Below are 18,962 nucleotides of genomic sequence, written 5' to 3' on the forward strand. Positions count from 1 at the left end.
TGGCATTTTTGGTTTATAGTGTTCTTAAACAATGAAAAAGAACTTTGGGCTTGATCCAATAAATTTTTGCCTCAGTATATATAAATGCAACTAGCTCACCTGCTCTGTAGAATTTCTTTAAAACTTTAAGAATGAGCAGTCACATTCTTAAGGAGCCCTGGTGGTGCAATGGTTAAGTGCTTGGCTGCTAACCAAAAGGTTGGCAGTTGGAATCGGGAGAAAAGACCTGGCCATCTCTCCTGTAAAGATTACAGCCTAGAAAACCCTATGGGACAGTTTTACTCTGTCTTGTAGGGTTCTGTGAGCACATAACAACAACAGTCACATTCTTCCCTGGGTGATGCAATGGAAAGAATGGAAACCTGGTTTAACTGGTTAGTTACATTCTGTAAGATTTCCCTTATCTCCTGAGCAGAAGTAGAACATAGTTCCTGCTGCCTGCCAAGAGAACAGGAGCACTTGTGGCACAGTGGTTAAGAGCTATGGCTGCTAACCAAAAACTTGGCAGTTTGAATCCACCAGCCGTTCCTTGGAAACCCTGTGGGTCTACTGTGTCCTTTAGGGTTACTACGAGTTGGAATTGACTTGATGACAATGGGTTTTTTTTTTTTTTTTTTTTTTAATTTTTACCAGGAGACCAAGTAGGCAGGGACATTGGTAAGAAGCTTGGTAAGTATGGAAACTTCCTGTGATGTATGTATGACACTATGATCTTTAATACATGTGTATATGATATGTACAAATGAAAGATGTATGACTGATTCTGACCTTTTTTGATATCTTGGACCCTTTTGAGAATCCAGTGAAAGTTTGGAGTTTTTCTGTATCCCTCTAAGGAACAAGTTTAATACATTGTCTGCATTCATTTATTCTTTCAACTAATATTTATTGTGTGCCTGTTATGTGTCTGTAAGGAGTTTAGTCTACTTGAGAAAACAGAACGTTTATTTGTAGACCCTTTATAGATCTTCTTTTGGGTCCTCATATATCTAAGCTCATTCCTGACTTAGTACCTTTGTATAATTCCTGTGGTTGGCTCCTTGTCCTTTGAGATCTGTGAACACCCAGTGGTTCTTTATCGTATTACCCTGTATTTTTGCATACTACTTACATGGTCTTCCTCCCTGCCTGCTTGCCTCCTTCTCTCCCTCTGTCACTCCTTAACCCCCTCCTTCCTATTTTGTCTTAGAATTTAAGTTCCATTAAATCAGGGACCTCAGTACTTAGAACAGTTCCTGACACATAGTGGGTATTGAGTAAATAAATGTCTACCAGTTACAGGTGCTTTACACAGATTATCTCATTAAATCTTCATTACAACCTATTTGAAATAGATACCTGTTTCTAGTTGTTGATTTTTGTCTATTATGGTTTACTTTCTGTTTTATTGGATTTTCCTCTTTATTATTTCCTTCTACTTTGGGTTTTATTTGCTGTTCTTTTTCTACTTTCTTGAGATGAAAGCTTAGGTCATTGGTTTTCAATCCTCTTTTATTATATTTAGAAATATAAATTTACTTCTAAATATTACTTTAGCCACATCCCACAAGTTGTAAAATGTTGCAGTTTCATTAGTCATTTAAAAACATTTTCTAATTTTTCTGGTGGTTTCGTCTTTGACCCATAAGTTATTTAAAGTGCGTTACTTAATTTTTAAGCATCTGAGGATCTCATAGTTATTTTTCTATTACTGATTTCTAGTTAGATTCTACATATTCTATGTGATTTTAGATCTTTGGAATTTTTTGAGGCCTTATCCAGCATATATAGTCTATTTTGGTAAATGTTATCTGTACATTTGAACAGAACTGTTGAGTCTATTTATGTTAATGTAATTCTGATATAGTTGAATATGTCTGCTGTGTTGCTGTTTTATTTTCTGTTTGTCCCGTATATTCTTTATTCCTTGTTCCTTTATTTCTCCTTTCTTAGTTCCTTTTGGAATAATCAAGAACTTTCCACCATGATGGAAATGTTCTGTATCTGTACTGTCCAGTGTAGTAACCACCAGCCACATGTGGCTATTGAGCACTTGACATGTGACTAGTGCGACTAGGAACTGAATTTTTAATTTTATTTATTTTAAATTAAATAATTGGGTGGTACAGCTCTAGAGAGTACAGTATTTATCCTTGATTTATGACCTTAAGTAAATTAATCTTCATTAGTAATATTCCTACTTCCCTAACAATGCCAGAACCTTAGAACAGTTTAGCTCCACTTATTCCCCTTCTGCACTTTGTGTTATTGTTCTCATGTATTTTATTTCTGCATATTTCTTAAGCCCCATAAGATGTTATTACTGCTATTTGTCTTTATCCATATATTTACTCTTTCTTGTGTTCTTCATTACTTATGTGCTTCCATATAGAATAATTTTTAGCTTGTTGTTAGGTGCTGTTGAGTCAGTTCTGACTCATAGCGACCCTATAGGACAGAGTAGAACTGCCCCATAGGGTTTCCAAGGAGCGGCTGGTGGATTTGAACTGCTGAGCTCTTAACCGCTGTGCCACCAAGGCTCTATTTTTAGCTTAGGGAACTCTTTTAGTAGTTATTATAATGCAGGTCTGCTGGCAACAGATTCTCCACCAAAAGCCACTTTATTTCACCTTCATTTTTGAAGGATGTTTTCAGTGGGTATAGAATTCTGTATCAGCATTTTTTTTTTTTCTTTCGGCACTTTAAAGAGTTATTCTGTTATTTTCTGGCCTTTATAATATCTGTTGAAAAGTCAACTATCAGTATTATTGTTGGTCCTTTTAAGGGCAGGGATCAGTAAACTGTGACCCCCCTCCTGTTCATTAAATAAAGTTTTATTGGAACACAGCCATTCCCCTTTATTTACATGTTGTCTGTGGCTGCTTTCATATTACAACAGCAGAGTTTAGTAGTTGTAACAGAGACTATATGACCTGCAAAGCCTAAAATATTTACTGTTGGACCCTTTGGAGCCCCAGTGATGAAGTGGTTAAGAGCTCAGGTTGCTAACGAAAAGGTTGGCAGTTTGAATCCACGAACTGCTCCTTGGAAACCCTATGGGGCAGTTCTGCTCTGTCTTGTAGGGTCACTATGAGTTGGAATCAACTCGACAGCATGCAGCAACAACAACATTGGACCCTTTACAGAAAATGTTTGCTGACTCTTGCCTTAATGTCTTTTTTCTTTTGATGCTTTTAAGACTTTTCTCATGGTCTTGGTTTTCAGTTTGACTGTGGTATACCTAATGTAGTTTTCTTTATGTTTGTCCTACTTTGCTAAGATTTTTAAGTATGTGGGTTTATGTCTTTCATTTATTTGGAACCAACCTTAGCCATTATCTCTTGAAATACTGCTTCTGTCCCAATCTCTCTCTCCTCTCTTTTAGAACTCCAGTTAGAGGTATATTAGATATTTTAGCTACATCTCACATGTCTCTGATGCTCTGTTCTGTTTCCATTCTTTTATTTCTCTGTGCTTTAATTTATATATTTTCTGTGTACCTGCCTTCAAGTTCACTAGTCCTGCTGTTTCCAGTCTGCTGTTAAACCTAACCAGTGAGTTCTTAATTTCAGGTACTGTATTTTTCAGTTCTAAATGCCCATTTGCCTATTTTGTATGGATTCCACTTCCTTATTGTAATTCTTTTTCAACTATTTTGTCTGTCTTTTTCTGATCATATTAATTGTAATTATTTTAAAGCCCCTGTTTGATTACTGTAATATATGAATCTTCCATGGGCCTGTTCCTTCCTTCCCTTCCTCCCTCCCTGCTTCCTTTTTGTCATCTATTCCTGTTTATAGCATATGTCATAAATTTTGATCAGATGCTGGAAATTTAAAATAAAAAATTGGTGAAGGCACTAAATTATACAAGTAAAAATGGTTGAAATGGCAAATGTTTTGTTTTGTTTTATACATTTCACTATATACAGTGAAATAATCACTATATATATAGTGAAATATGTAATATATATCTATAGGTTTATACACACACATATATGTTTTATATGTGTTGTTTTATGTATTGATGAGGGTCTGGATGATATGGTCTTCCAAAGAGGGTTGCGTTTTTTTTTGTTTTTTTTTAAATGACAGGTAAATAGAATTACCAGCAGATCATCTTGATCCTACTGAAACTCAGTTTTAGGCTTTTTTGGACTTTTGTCTATTTTAGTTTTTCTCATACTCCTAGAGCATCATACTTACTCCTCAGTTGTGACCCTTCTGTGATTTTAACTGAAAGCCTGGGGTATTTAGCAAGGCTTCTCTGAATGAAATAAGAACCACTGTGTGGTTTTGAATAGAGGGAAGCCATGATCTAATATATTCAACAAGGTTATTCTGGCTGCTACGTTCAGAATAGACTCTAGGGACTTCCAGATCTGTCCATGATGCTATAATTTATAACAGGCTAAATCTGCCACAGAAAGTAACTATAAAAGCTGGAAACAATATGTAAGATAACTTGGACACTGGAGAGATCAATCAGTGCAGGCATGAATGAGGGACCATGATCCTTGAAATAATAGAGGCACACAAAGCAGGCTCCTAATTCACACCAGGTTTTCCTTGAGTGTATTTTCCAAATTGTCATGTGGAAGAGTAGAGCCCAAGGAGAAAGTGACAATTTTACTAGTCTGAGGAGAGAGATGTTGAAGTTCAGGGATACCAAAGTGACTAGAACTTGAAGGGCAAAAAAATCACAGAGATGGGAACCAGCAAAAAGGAGCACAAAAATCTGTGTACAAACTCCTTCCAGAGAATTGGCTATACTTTCACATGGCGCGATTCCATGAAACTCAGCCGAATAACAGCAGCTGAGAGATTAAAGAGCTAAGCAGAGATTTCAGCAAGCACACTTTGCTGGGGAGAGTAGCTGGAGCTCATAAATAGAATTTCTAAATGTGTTTTCTCTCAGTTTTTGTATATATCTTCTCATGGATCAGTAACAAAAATTTGTGGGTTGGTAATGGGTTCTTAGACGAGATTTTCTTGAGCAATATTTTGAGTATCAGTGTTAACAGTGTACAGTGCTACACAGTCGTAAGTCTGTGACTGGAGTATTTCCCTTAATTTACATAGCCCTTAAAGGAAGTGTAAGTTTTAATGGTATTATGATTATAGATTTTTTAAAAAGAGGTTATTTATACTACATAAAAGTACTGACACTTAAGTTCTTATATGTAACTGGTAAATTTTTACTTTTTGATTATAGTTTCTACTTTATTCTGGTCCTGAAATGAGAATGACTTTTCTGATAATAATAAGATTTTCTTTAACCATTCAATTATGCATTTTCTGTGTTCCTTGAAACTAGAAATGGGCAAATATTTTGAGCTTGAAAGACAAGTTATACCATTTAACACCACAAGATGTCATTTATGTAAAAATAAAGTTGGTTTATCTGTCTTAGTTATCTAGTGCTGCTATAACAGAAATACCTCAGGTGGGTGGCTTTAACAATCCGAAATTTGTTTTCTCACAATTTAGGAGGCTAGAAGCCCAAATTCAGAACACTGGCTCTAGGGGAGGTCTTTCTGTCTCTGTTCTGTCTGGGGGAAGGTCCTTGTCTCTCTGAGCTTCTGCTCCTAGGTGATCTTCATGTGGCTTGGTATCTTTCTTCTCCCCTCTCTGCTTTGTTGTTTGTCCTGCTTTGCTCTTTTTTTTATTACAAAAATTTATTGACTGATAAAATGGGATTACAAGAAGGGGAAGACAGGGACACTGGCCCTCTATACCTGGCCTAATAGAACTTTTTGCAGCCATGGAAGTGTTTCTGTATCTGTGCTGTCCAATATAGTAGGTATCACTAGCTACATGTGACTGTTGAGCTCTTGAAATGTGTCCAGTGCAACTGAGGAACTGAATTTTTAACAGTATTTAATAGCCATATGTGGCTGTGGCTACCAAGTCATATTGAACCATACAGTTCTACACAAAGAAGGCAGTGAATTCTGGTTCTTCCTAGGACCCTCAGAGAAGTAGCAAGTCTTTATTTATAGTCTTTGCCCACAAACCAGAGTCCTCAGAGGTACAACACAAGAATCCTAGGTGTGGGGATGGAAGCTTGTCTGTGCATATGAGAAGTGTAGGAGGAGATGTGACAAGGCTCCTGTTATCAGGTGACAATTGTGACCTCGAAATTAAGCACTCTTTTCCTTGTCCTCTGAGCCACTGAGTGGAAGAAAGCCTCATCTACTCTTTTTGTATCTTGTAAGAGATTGACTCAAAACACACCCTATATTAATCCTGCCTCATTAACATAACAAAGACAACCCTGCCTCATTAACATAACAAAGACAACCCACACCCAAATGGGATTATAATCACAGGCATAGAATTAGGATTTACAACACATATTTTGGGGGGGGGGGACACAATTAAATCCATAACAGTATTCCAATACTCAAAACCAGAAAGCTACATGCAGGTAACTAGGTAAATAGAAAACTATATTTGAGACAAGTAGTGGTTTTCAGCACAGATTCAGTGAAAATGTTGCTATTTAAGAGTTATTTTTAAGCAGATATTTTGTTGTTTAGCAAAAACGATTTTTTAATTTTTAATGTTATATAGTAATCCGTATTAATGGGTCATATTTGAGTATATATTATTATAAGTAAGGAGGTAGACCTAAAAAATGACTCAGTGGAAGTCTGTATATTTTGAAAGAAAACCAAAGCTATGCTAGTAACTCTCCCAAATCTTTATTGTTTTGGTGACAACCAAAGAGAAATTTAGGGAGAAATCTGTAGTTTATGTCAGAATTTTTTATAGGTTTTTATGACAGTGCTGTTAGTAGTTGAATATTACATCAGCAGTGCTTAGGATTTTTCTTGCTCTTTACTGTGAACCTCAAAGTTGTTAACTCTCTGTCTGTGTTAACACAAAAGAAATTTATATTGGTTGTTGAAGACTAGTGTTTCTGTTAAACAGGAGGAGCAAAACCTTTGACTTTAATATTGAGATACTGTTTTCTTATTTTTTAGTTTGAGAGAGAGGGTCAGGACCTAAAGGTGTTTAGGAGGAAGACTCTGGCATCCTGGGTTTAAGAGGTGCAAACCAAGTTTCCATCCAGGCCATGAATAAGATTAAGCCTGGGGTTAGAGGCTGAGATGTCTTGAATATTGACACTTCATTCTTCATTGTTCAATTCTCTATTCAGGTAACACTCCAATGAGTGGAGAACTCTTGAGGAAAAGAAAGGGGGAAAATGAACTTTCCTCTTTTTGAGTGTGCATGTGTGTGATCACATTTTCATTGTATTTAGTTTCTACCTAATTACTTCAGTTTTTTCTGTTATCTCCCAGTAACTTTTTTGTTTGTTTCTTTTAGGTTTTGCTTTTATAATAGTATACATGGCCATTAAATAAAATAGGAAACTACCAAAAAATAACAAAAAGTAGCAGAAAAAATAAAAATCACATATGTTTGGTTCCATTAATTTTCTTGCTCTTCAGTTATCTGTGTAATGTGACAGTCAGAAGTTTTAAGAAGGGATTCTAAATTCAGTAGTGTAAACATTTATTGTTGTTGTTAGGTGCCCTTGTGTTGGTTCCGAATCACAGTGACCCTATGTGCAACAGAATGAAACGCTACCCGATCCTGCGCCATCCTCACAATTGTTGTTATGTTTGAACCCATTGTTGCAGCTGCTGTGTCAATCCATCTCATTGAGGGTTGCTATGAATCAGAATAGACTCACAGCAATTGAGTTTTTTTAAACATTTATAGTATTCTAATATTTGGTAGTTGTATATCCTCAGATACAGTTTTTATATATTGCTGTCTCTACTATTTATATATTTTCTAGCTGTATTTTTTAATTAGAGAAAAGCAAGTGTTTTAAGTATTTAATTTTTTTCATCTCCCACTACTGGTAATTATTGTATTTAATTTTATGAGCTATTTGAAAAGTAAGAGTAATTTTTTTCATAATAAATTTCCTTGCCTGTATTTTTTTTGGAAAGAATGTACTTAACTTTATTTATTTTTTACTGCAGTGACAGTTGGTAACAGCCCCTGATTGACCATTCCTTCTTGGTAAATGCTTACTGCCTAAAACAGACCTAAATTTGTAAACTGTATCGAATTAAAGTGAGAATTCTTGTTAAGGCTATCTATTTGAAGTAGTAGAAAAAGCTTTTCTGACTTACTTTTAAGCTTCTGCTGAGATGAAAGGGCTTCTCATGCTATTTTTTGGTGATTGGACCATGTTGCATGAAAGAACCATGTGGAATAAATTTTTTTTTTCCTCTTCTGCAATTTGTTGTAGACACTAACAGATTGCTGATTGTAAACTGATGACTGCTGCAAGTAGTTAATTATAATTTTTAATACTAGAAGCTTAGTTTCCTGTCAGTTTTCTTAACAGTCATTTAAGAGGCTTCCTTTTCTTTTATATACTAAAATAAGATATAGTCATTTACATTCTTGAGTAAGCACAGAGTTTATATATATTTCAAAAATTATTTTTGTAATGATGAAATAATTTATGGCTATACTCATCTACACTGGGAGCTGGGTTATGCTTTCTCTTTGTCTTGCTATAATGGATATACTGTCTATAAATAATTTTTATTCATTGATTTATATTTTCCTTACCAATTTCCAAAAATAGTGAATTGCATGTTGTGTGTTATTATGGGTATTACCTTCTCCCATGCTGACACATGGGAGTTCTCTTTAATTCCTCTTGTAACCCGCATATCTACAAGCCTTATCATTTCTGTTTTGGAAATTTGACCATCCTCATTTCTTTTTTCTGTACCACTTTATGTAGATTTTTATTACTTGTTCCAGGATTATTACACTAGCTACCCAATCTTTTTCTATCTGGTATTTCTATTTTGTAGTTTATTTGCGTATGTTGCTGCCATATTAATTTTCCCAAGGCGTTGCTTGATGGGCATGTCTACTTAGAAAACTCACAGTTCATGTCCTCGCACTGCCTTGTATGCCTCCTTCCTTCCTTTTTATCACCTAGTAGCATCATCATCTACTGGGTCCTTCCAACTGGGAATCAGGACATCATTATTGAGTGCCGCTGTCTTATCCTCACATTCAGTCACTACATTCCATCGATTTCAACTTCTGAGTGGTTTTTGAATCTATCCTGTGTTTTCATCCTTGTCGCTACTGCCGTAGTTCATTAGCCCATCCTGTTGTTTAGATATTAAAATTGCCCTTCCTTAATTCTCTACATTAGGGAATGCTAGTGGGGTTTTCCCTTCATATTTATGTTCTGTTCTTATTGGAGGAGTCGAGAGAGAAAAAGGATGGTATAAGTAATGCCTACCTTTAATCAGGGCTCTTTCTTGACATATTCTGAAGAAATGTCTTAGTTTGTGGCATATGGAAATTTTTTAGTCCTGATTCTGGGATTTTTCTTTTTTTTTTTTTCCTGATGGTTATGCTAAAAAAATGAGAGAATCTGCACACCTCTGCTTACATTGATATTTTCCCTAGAACTCCAGGGGCAGTTATATATTTTCCATTTGTGGGCTTGATGACAGCATAGCACTTTGATATTATTTTGCAGGGTTAGATGAGAAATAAATACTTAATTAAAAATGAGAATTCAGTTAATATTATCCATCGTATTATTTCTAATTCTTATGAAAATGATACATTTTAACAGCTGTCTAATGTAAAAATCTACATACAGAATGTTTTTTTCTTCTCTTTGTAATAGAAATGAAGATCTAAAGCAAATGTTGGAGAGCAACAAAGATTCTGCTAAGCTGGATGCAATGAAGCGGATTGTTGGGGTAGGTAAAATAGTAGAACACTTCAATTTTTGAATAATAGATGAGTAATGATTACTTTATATTAAATAAATAAAAAACAAAAAACCAAACCCGTTGCCAATGAGTTGATTCTGACTCATAGTGACCCTATAGGACAGAGTAGAATTGCCCCACAGGGTTTCCAAGGAGTGACTGGTGGATTTGAACTGCTGACTTTTTTTGGTTACCAGCTGAGCACTTAACCTTTGTGCCACCAGGACCCCATGTGTAAGTATATGTATGTGTGTGTGTATATATGTATATATATATATAATACTAAATCTTCAAATGTGACAGCATCCCACTTGCCCCTTAATAGACTAGAATTTCCTGCCTAAAAAATGTTATTGAAAGAAACATTGAAGTATCAGAAATCAGGAAACTTGGGTTCTAATTCCATCTTTTCTTTGTTTTAGTATCCCTGTCTGTAGTATCAAGATATTTTTCCTTTGAAGTAGAGAAAGTTAATTATTTTGAAGACAAAATAAGATAATATGCGACATTATTTTGAGTTCCTACAAAGAGGAATACTAATTAGCTAAAATGTGTGTGCGTATATACACACATACGTACATATAGATATACATTTTTTTTTTTGTCATTTAATGACCTAAAGTTGTGAGCATGCTTTCTTTTGCTAGTATTTTTCAAACTCCATTGTTACCAGTAGAAATGCTTTATTAAATTTAGTAGCCAGGAATTTCTAATCAGTATTAAATGTAAAAGTATTCATGGTTCCCAGTTGTAATGCAAATTTTGAACAATTGACTGCTATGTTATTAGAAAGGGTTCCAAGTCAGAACTGACTCGATGGCAGCCTACAACAGCAACAACATTGCCAGACAACTAAAAATACAATGGAATTTCTAATTATATATACCATCTCTAACAAAATATTTTTGCAATTTGTGTCTTTCTGTTGTTGTGTGCCATATGTAAACCATACGTAATCTTTGAATAAAGACAATTATAAAGTCATACTTGCACCTAACATGATACAGTGAACACACATACAATCAAATATGCGCTAGCCATGTTTAATCTTATATTTTATAAGTGAAGAAAACAAAAACATTTGAGCATACATACAAGACAGAAATACTTATAACAATTACAGTCCTCGTCTGTGCAGCTAGTCATGTGGTCGTAACTGGTATTTAGAACTACTTTCTTCCACCATCCATTCTGTATTCCCTTTGCCCTTAGCAAGTGCCTCAGCTAGTCATGGTTCTTTGCCTGGTGGGGTGACCCAACCCTTCATTTCTGAAGGGTCTGGGCCACTAGTAGTCATGTCAGAATTGGGTTGCTATAGTTTTCTGTTAATTTTAATCACAGGGCATAGTAGTACTAACAGATGCCCTAAGGTGTCTCCTGAATTCCAGACATACTCTTGTTTACCTCCGTTATGTAATATCAATCTGATTTCCTCTTGGTAATCAGGATCAGTCACACCAGCCAGTACCGTAACTCCCTTCTTTGCCTGTTGATCCAGAGGCATAAAGAGCCCAAAGTGGCCAGGTGGCATTCTTAGCTTCCCAGTTTGGTGGAATCAGTGATGTGTCTCCAGGTGGGAGCATTCCTCCCTTTGGAACTAAGACCTCTAGACCCGCAGGCATAGGGTCGCTGGGACAGGAAGCAAAAATCTTGCGAGTGGGTCACTAGGGGTAATAGTGACTGATGCCACTCCCGTATCCACCCCTTGATTCCTGAACCCATGAATCCTGGCTATGGGAGAAACAACATCATATATTGGACGCTCATTTAGAGCATATACAGCCTGCTGGAGAAAACTGCCCCAACCCTGCAATGTATTGCCACGTAGCTGGTGCTGTAATTGTGTCTTTAGAAAGCTATTCCGTTGTTCTGTAAAGCCAGCTGCTTCAGAATGATGGGGAACCTGGTAAGACCAGTGAATGCCATGAGCCCATTGCTGCACCTCATTTTCTGTGAAGTGAGTCCCTTGATCCGAGGCGATGCTGTGTGGGATACCATGACGGTGGATAAGGTATTCTGTAAGTCCATGGATGGTAGTTTGGCAGAAGCATTGCGTGCAGGGAAGGCAAATCCATATCTAGAATGTGTCTGTTCCAGTAAGAACAAAATGCTGCCCTCTCCATGATGGAAGCAGTCCATTGTAATCAACCTGCCACCAGGTTGCTGGCTGATCACCTCAAGGAATGTTGCCATGTTGGGGACTCGGTGTTGGTCTCTGCTTCTGGCAGATTGAGCACTCAGCATTGCTTGTAGCTAAGTCATCCTGGGTGAGTGGAAGTCCATGCTGCTGATCCCATGCATAACCTCCATCCTTGCCACCATGGCCACTTTGTTTATGAGCCCATTGAGCAATGACAGGAGTGGCTGAGGAAGGAGGATGACTGGTTTCTACAGAACACGTTATCCTATCTACTTGATTGTTAAAATCCTCCTCTGCTGAGGTCACCTTTTATTGAGTGTCTTAGTTATCTAGTGCTGCTGTAACAGAAATAACACAAGTGGATGGCTTTAACAAAGAAATTTATTTCCTCACGGTAAAGTAGGCTAGAAGTCCAAATTCAGGGCGTCAGCTCCAGGGGAAGGGTTTCTCTCTCTGTTGGCTCTGGAGGAAGTTTCTTCTCATCAAGCTTCCCCTGGACTAGGAGCTTCTCTGCACAGGAACCCCGGGCCCAAAGGACGCGCTCTGCTTCCGACACTGCTTTCTTGATGGTATGAAGTCCCTGTCTCTCTGCTTGCTTCTCTCTTTTATATCTCAAAAGACATTGGCTTAAGACACAATCTAATCTTGTAGATCTCATCAGCATAACTTCTGCTAATCCATCTCATTAACATCATAGTGATAGGATTTACAACACATAAGAAAATCTCATCAGATGACAGAATGGTGGACAGTCACACAATACTGGGAATCATGGCCTAACCACATTGATACATATATTTTTGGAGGATACAGTTTAATCCATGACAGTGAGCATTCACACAAGACGCAAATATCTTCATTTCTTTGGCCCATTCGGAGAGGTCTTTGCACATACCTCTTCCCCATACCTCCTTGTCTCCAATTTTCCAGTCATGTTCCTTCCAAGTCCCTGACCATCCTGCCAAACCACTGGGCACAGCCCACGAATCAGTGTACAGTCACACACCTGGCCATTTCTCCTACGAAGCAAGGTGAACAACCAGATGCACTGCTTGAAGTTCCGCCCATTGGGAGGATTTCCCTTCACCACTGTCCTTCACGGAGGTCCCAGAAAGGAGCTATAGTGTTGCCACTGTCCAGTTTTGAATGATGCCTGCATATCATGCAGAACCATCTGTAAACCAGGCACGAGTTTTCTTTTCCTCAGTTAGCTGATCATAAGGAACTCCACAAGAGACTGTAGGTGCAGACTGGGAGATGGAAGGTACTGTGACAGGAGTGGAAACCATGAGCATTTGGGCCACTTCCTCATGCAACTTACTTGTGCCTCAGGTCCTGCTTGGGCCTGATCTTGTATATACCACTTTCATTTCATGATGGAATGTTGCTGTGCATGTCCAACTTTATGGCTCTGTGGGTCAGACAACACCAAGTACATGATGGGCACCTCAGGCCACATGGTGACTTGGTGGCCCATGGTTAAGCATTCAGTCTCTACTTAAGGCCTAGTAACAAGCCAAAAGCTATTTCTCAGAAGGAGAGTAGTTATCTGCAGAGGATGGCAGGGCTTTGCTCTAAAATCATAAAGGTCTGCTCTGTAATTCAAAAATAGATGCCTGCCAAAGACTCCAGACAGCATCTCTATCTGCTACTGACACTTCAGGCACTATTGGATCAGCTGGATCATATGGCCCAAGTGGCAGAGCTGCTTGCATGGCAGCCTAAACCTGTTGCAGAGCCTTCTCTTGTTCTGGGCCCCACTCAAAACTAGCAGCTTTGAGTCACTTGATAAATAGGCCAGAGTAGCACACCCAAATGAGGAATATGTTGCCTCCAAAATCCAAAGAGGTCCACTAGGCATTGTGCCTCCTTTTTAGTTGTGTGTGTATGTATGGAGGGGGAAGAGTAGATGCAATAACTTATCCTTCATTTTAGAAGGAGTACCTTGACATGGCCCACACCACTGGACTCCTAGACATTTTTCTGAGGTGGAAGGTGTCTGAATTTTTTTGGATTAACTTCCCACCCTCTGGCACGCAAATGTTTTACCGCTAAGTCCAGAGTCATTGATACTTCATCCTTTCTAGGTCCAGTCAGCATAGTGTCATCAATGTAATGAACCAGCGTGACGTCTTATGGAAGGGAAAGGCCATCTAGGTCCCTGTGGACTAAAATATGACATAGGGCTAGAGAGTAGAGATAGCCTTGAGGCAGGACACTAAAGGTGTATTGTTGGCCTTGCCAGTTGAAGGTAAACTGCTTCTGGTAGTCCTTCAAAACAGATATGGAGAAAAAGACATTAGCCAGATCAATAGCTTCATACCATGTACCAGGAGATATATTGATTTGCTCAAGCAATGAAACCATATCTGGAACAGCAGCTGCAATTGGAGTTGCCACCTGGTTAAGTTTTGATAATCCACTGTCATTCTCCATGATCCATCTGTTTTTTGCACAGGCCAAATAGGCAAGTTTAATGGGGATGTGGTGGGAATCACTGCTTGTGCATCCTTCAGGTTCTTAATGGTGACACTAATCTCTGCAGTCCCTCCAGGGATGTGGTATTGCTTTTGGTTTATTATTTTGCTGTGTAGGGGCAGTTCTTATGGTTTCTGCTTGGCTTTTCCTTCCATAATAGTCCTTACTCCACTTGTCAGGGATCCAATTTGGGGGTTCCACCAGTTGCTGAGTATATCTATTCCAATTATGCATTCTGGCACTGGGGAAAATCACTACAGGATGGGTTCGGGGACCTGCTGGACCTACTGTAAGACGGACACGAGCTAAGACTCTGTTAATAATCTGATTTCCATATGCCCCTGCTCTTACTAGTGGGCCACAGTGACATTTTGCGTCTCTTGGAATTAGTGTCAGTTCAGGGCCAGTGACCACTAATCCCCTAAAAGTCTGATTGTTTCCTTTTTTCCGGTGAACAGTCACTGTAGTAAAAGGCCATAGATCCCTTTGGGCAAGGCTGGGAGAAAGATTAACAGTATAAGTTTTTGGTAGTGTAGTGGAGTCCTTCCCCAAGGGTACCTGGCCTCTGCTTCATTCAAGGGGTTGTGGGTCTGTAAATTCCCTGAAGTCTGGGAATTGATTGAGGGGCCATGACACTCTATTCTGGTGATTTGAGTTAGACTGCTGTTTACTTGACCTAGAATTCTTCTGCTTGTACAGATCAAGTAAATATTTAGTAGATTTCCTATCTATTTCACTCACAGGGACACCATGACTAAGTAGCCAGTGCCATAAGTCCATATGAATCAGACTATTCTGATTATCGCTTTTACTCCGCCATCCATTACGGTAACCATGCCCACCTTGTCTTTGTTGATTGCATGCTGCCACTTGGCCTCTACTATCATGGGGTCTGATCAGCCCCATTGTAGTTAGGTGTCTTAATTCAGTTAGGGCAGTTTCCTACTGTCAAATCTGACTTACATAAAATAGCAATCACAGCAGTCCTCAGGGATGCTGGAACTCCCTTATAGATTTGTTCCTCACTGTTGTAGTAAAAGATGTGTCCTCTGGGCACTCCATGTGTAGGTCTGTGGGTCTGACCTGATCAATCCACTCTAGCATACCAATTTTCCTAAGCCTTTGGATACCATCTTCTACAGTATACCAAGGCAGATCTGGTACTTCAGCTAGATTTAGTGTAGGCCACTGTATAATCTGTGCTTTAGCAACCCAACCAAATAAACTATTAGATCCTTTCCTAACCTCTCAAGCTGAAACATTGAAGAATCTGTGCTTAGTGGGCCCATATCAATAAACTCAAACTGATCCATCTTTATGTTCATTGTGCCATTATCCCACACCTTTAATAGCCATTCCCATACATATTCCCCAGGTTTCTGTTTGTGCATATTAAAAAAGTCAAGCAGTTCTTTTGGAGTGTAGCGTACCTCCTTCTGGGTCACACTTTGTACTTCACCTTTTGAGGCTTACTGGGACTTAAGTCTAGTTAGAGGTCTAGGAGTAAAAAGGGGTGGTGGAAATATTTTCTGAGTATATTCAGCAAAGTCTTGTAAGGCATCTGCCTCAGGCAGTGACTCAGACAAAGGCTCCTTAGAGACAGCTGGATTAATCTCATCAGATGGGGGTAGAGGAGCAAATCTGGGGAGGGTGGCTTAGCAGACAAAGATGGAATAATCTCTTCAGATGGGAGTGAGAGGGTTGGTTCTGTTGGCAGGAGTGATACAACGGAATTTAGGGGCTCAGCAATCCCAGCTTCCTGATTATTTGACCAAATGTCCCCATCCCAAGTTTCAGGATCCCATTTCTTCCCAATCAGTGCCCTTGTTTTGAGTTCAGACACCACTTGAGGTTGGTAATTTTGTTGACATTGTAACTCAGCCACTCTTTTTTTTTTTTTTTTAACTATACTTCAGGTGAAGGCTTATAGAACAAATAGTTTTTCATGAAACAATAGTACACATATTGTTTTATGACATTGGTTAACAACCCCACAACATGTCAGCCCTCTAACTTCTCAACCTTTTTGTAACTCAGCCACTCTTATGATAAGACTCTGGGTTTGATTTTCGGCAGTAACAGCTCTATTACTTTAAAAAATAAGACTTTCAAGCACAAGTGGACACTTTGGCATCGTTTATGTGGCACTTGAGTGTTGACTCTGAAGCACTGAGCTCATCTGTTGTGCCAGTGTGTCTAGTGAAAGTAAGACCAACCAACCAGCTTCCTTATACTTCTCATTATGACATAATTGCAGAAAATTACCAAACACGCGATCACCCAGAGCCTTGCCTTTCATCAATACTTGATCTGTTGGTTGTGGTATTTTGCATATTTCTACTTCCACCTCACACCATGGATTAGCAGTGCCATCTTTACTACTGGAAGCAGAGTCATCAACATCTTTAAGACTAATCAGACTTTAGAACCAATTTAGAAAACTCATCCTTACAATTTTGTTTCTCTAGAAGCACTCTCGGTACCAAATGCTTTAGTCTGGGTTCTCTAGAGAAACAGTATCAGTAAAGTGTATAAATACATATATAGAGAGATTTATATCAAGGAACTGACTCACACGGTTGTGGGAACTGGAAGATCCCAAGTCCGTGGGTCAGACTGAGGCTTCCTCTGATTCACATAGCCACAGGAGCTGGTGAACTCAAGATTGGTGGGTTAAACAGCAGGGCTCCTGCTTGCAGGCTGTGCAGACCGACGAATCCCAAGATCGACAGTTGAGACAGCAGGCAAACTGCTAGCCCAGGTCCCAAGAACTGCAGGTCAGATGAACAGGAGCCAGCTGCAGGATACAGAGTGAGCAAAAGACCCACGAGTCTTGCCTGAAAGTCCACTTATATTCGATGCAGGCCGCACCCTCAGGGATACTCCCTTTCAGCTGATTGGCTACTCACAGCAGATCTCATCATGAACCTGATCACATTATATCAAATGTCATCATGAGAGTGATCACATCATCATACGACTGCCAAACTACATCATAACTACCAAACACTGGGAATCATGGCCCAGCCAATTTGACACACAACCTTAATGATTGTACTATGTAACCCCGTACATATTTTTTGGTTGTTATTACTGGTGTTGCAATATTGTGTATGTTACAGCATTTTCTGAAGTTGTCTCTTTTTCTTGTGTACTTCTTAGTGTCTGTCTTCATTTACCTTGGCCAGGTTGTATAGACTTCATGCATGTTTGGTATTGCATTTTCCATCACCAGAGATAACAAGTGTCTACTGTCTAGAAAGTGATTCCCCCTCCCATCCCTGATAACCATCAAAGAACATTGCTTTCTGTGTATATATCTATTCTTGACTTTTTATAATAGTGGGATCATATAATATTGGTCCTTTTGTGGTTCACCTATTTCACTCAGCATAATGTCCTACAGATTCATCCATGTTTTTTGTGGACTCCTCATTATTCTTTGTAGTTGTGTAGTATTCCATTGTGTGTATGTACCACAGTTTGTTTATACATTCATCCATTGATAGGCACTTAGGTTGTTTCCATGTTTTTGCAGTTGTGAATAATGCTGCAGTGAACATAGGTGTATATATGTCTATTCGTGTTACTGCTCTTTTATCTGTTGGATATGTACCTAGGAGTGGGATTGCTGGATCATAGACTCAGACCAGACCCATTGCTGTCAAGTCAATTCCGACCTCTAGGATGGAGTAGAACTGCCTCATAGGGTTTTCAAGGAGTGGCTTGTGGATTCGAACTGCCAACCTTTTGGTTAGAAGCCAAGCTCTTAACCACTGAGCCACCAGGTGTCCGCTGGATCATAAGGTATTTCTATTTCTAGCTTTTTGAGGAAGCACCATACATTTTCTGTAATGTTTGTACCATTTTACAATCCAACCAGCAGTGGGTTCCAATCTTCCTGTAACCTTGACAGCATTTGTTGTTTTCTGTTTTTTTGGTCATGGCCATTTTTGCAGAGGTGAGATGGTATGTCATTGTAGTTTTTATTTGCATCTCTGTAATGGCTATAGGGTCACTATGAGTCGGAATCAACTCGACAGCAACAGGTTTGGGTTTTTTTGGTAATGGCTAATGATTGTGAGCATCTTTTCATGTATTTGTTGGCCACCTGAATGTCACTTTTGCTGAAGTATTTATTGGTGAAGTATCTGTTGATGTCCTTTGCCCATTTTTTGATTGGATTGTTTGTCCTTTTGTTGTTGAGTCGATGTTTTCTATGTATTTTAGAGATTAGACCCTTGTCAATATGTTGTTGCCAAAGATTTTTTCCCAGTATGTAGTTCTCTTTTTTAGTCTTTTGGTAAAGTCTTTTGATGAATGTAAGTATTTAATTTTTAGGAGGTCCCAGTTATCTAATTTATCTTCTGTCATTCATGCATTTTTAGTTGTGTTTGATTGGCTATTTATGCCAAAAATTAGGTTTCATAGTTTTGTCCTTATGTTATTGTCTTAGTCATCTAGTGCTGCTACAACAGAAATGTCACAAGTGGATGGTTTTAATGAAGAGAAGTTTATTTCCTCACAGTCAAAGTAGGCTAAAAGTCCAAATTCAGGGCATCAGCTCCAGGGGAAGGCTTTTTC

General features: G+C 38.6%; 1 protein-coding gene across 7 annotated transcripts in view; it reads left to right on the forward strand.

Annotated features, from left to right (window-relative positions):
* Positions 1-18,962, forward strand: part of AP3B1 (adaptor related protein complex 3 subunit beta 1) — a 279,061-nt gene that overhangs the window by 28,077 nt on the left and 232,022 nt on the right. For 3 of the 7 annotated variants that reach the window (XM_004374474.2, XM_023729486.1, XM_023729480.1), the window contains exon 2: positions 9,673-9,748. In XM_004374474.2, coding sequence (XP_004374531.1) covers positions 9,673-9,748 — 76 coding nt within the window. Of the gene's footprint in view, positions 1-633; positions 670-7,031; positions 7,144-7,981; positions 8,022-9,672; positions 9,749-18,962 lie in introns of those variants that run through there. The other 4 variants (XM_023729481.1, XM_023729482.1, XM_023729484.1 and 1 more) reach the window with 4 other exon arrangements.

Source organism: Trichechus manatus, unplaced genomic scaffold, assembly GCF_000243295.1.
Source record: "Trichechus manatus latirostris isolate Lorelei unplaced genomic scaffold, TriManLat1.0 scaffold00029, whole genome shotgun sequence".
NCBI classification, from domain to species: Eukaryota; Metazoa; Chordata; class Mammalia; order Sirenia; family Trichechidae; genus Trichechus; species Trichechus manatus.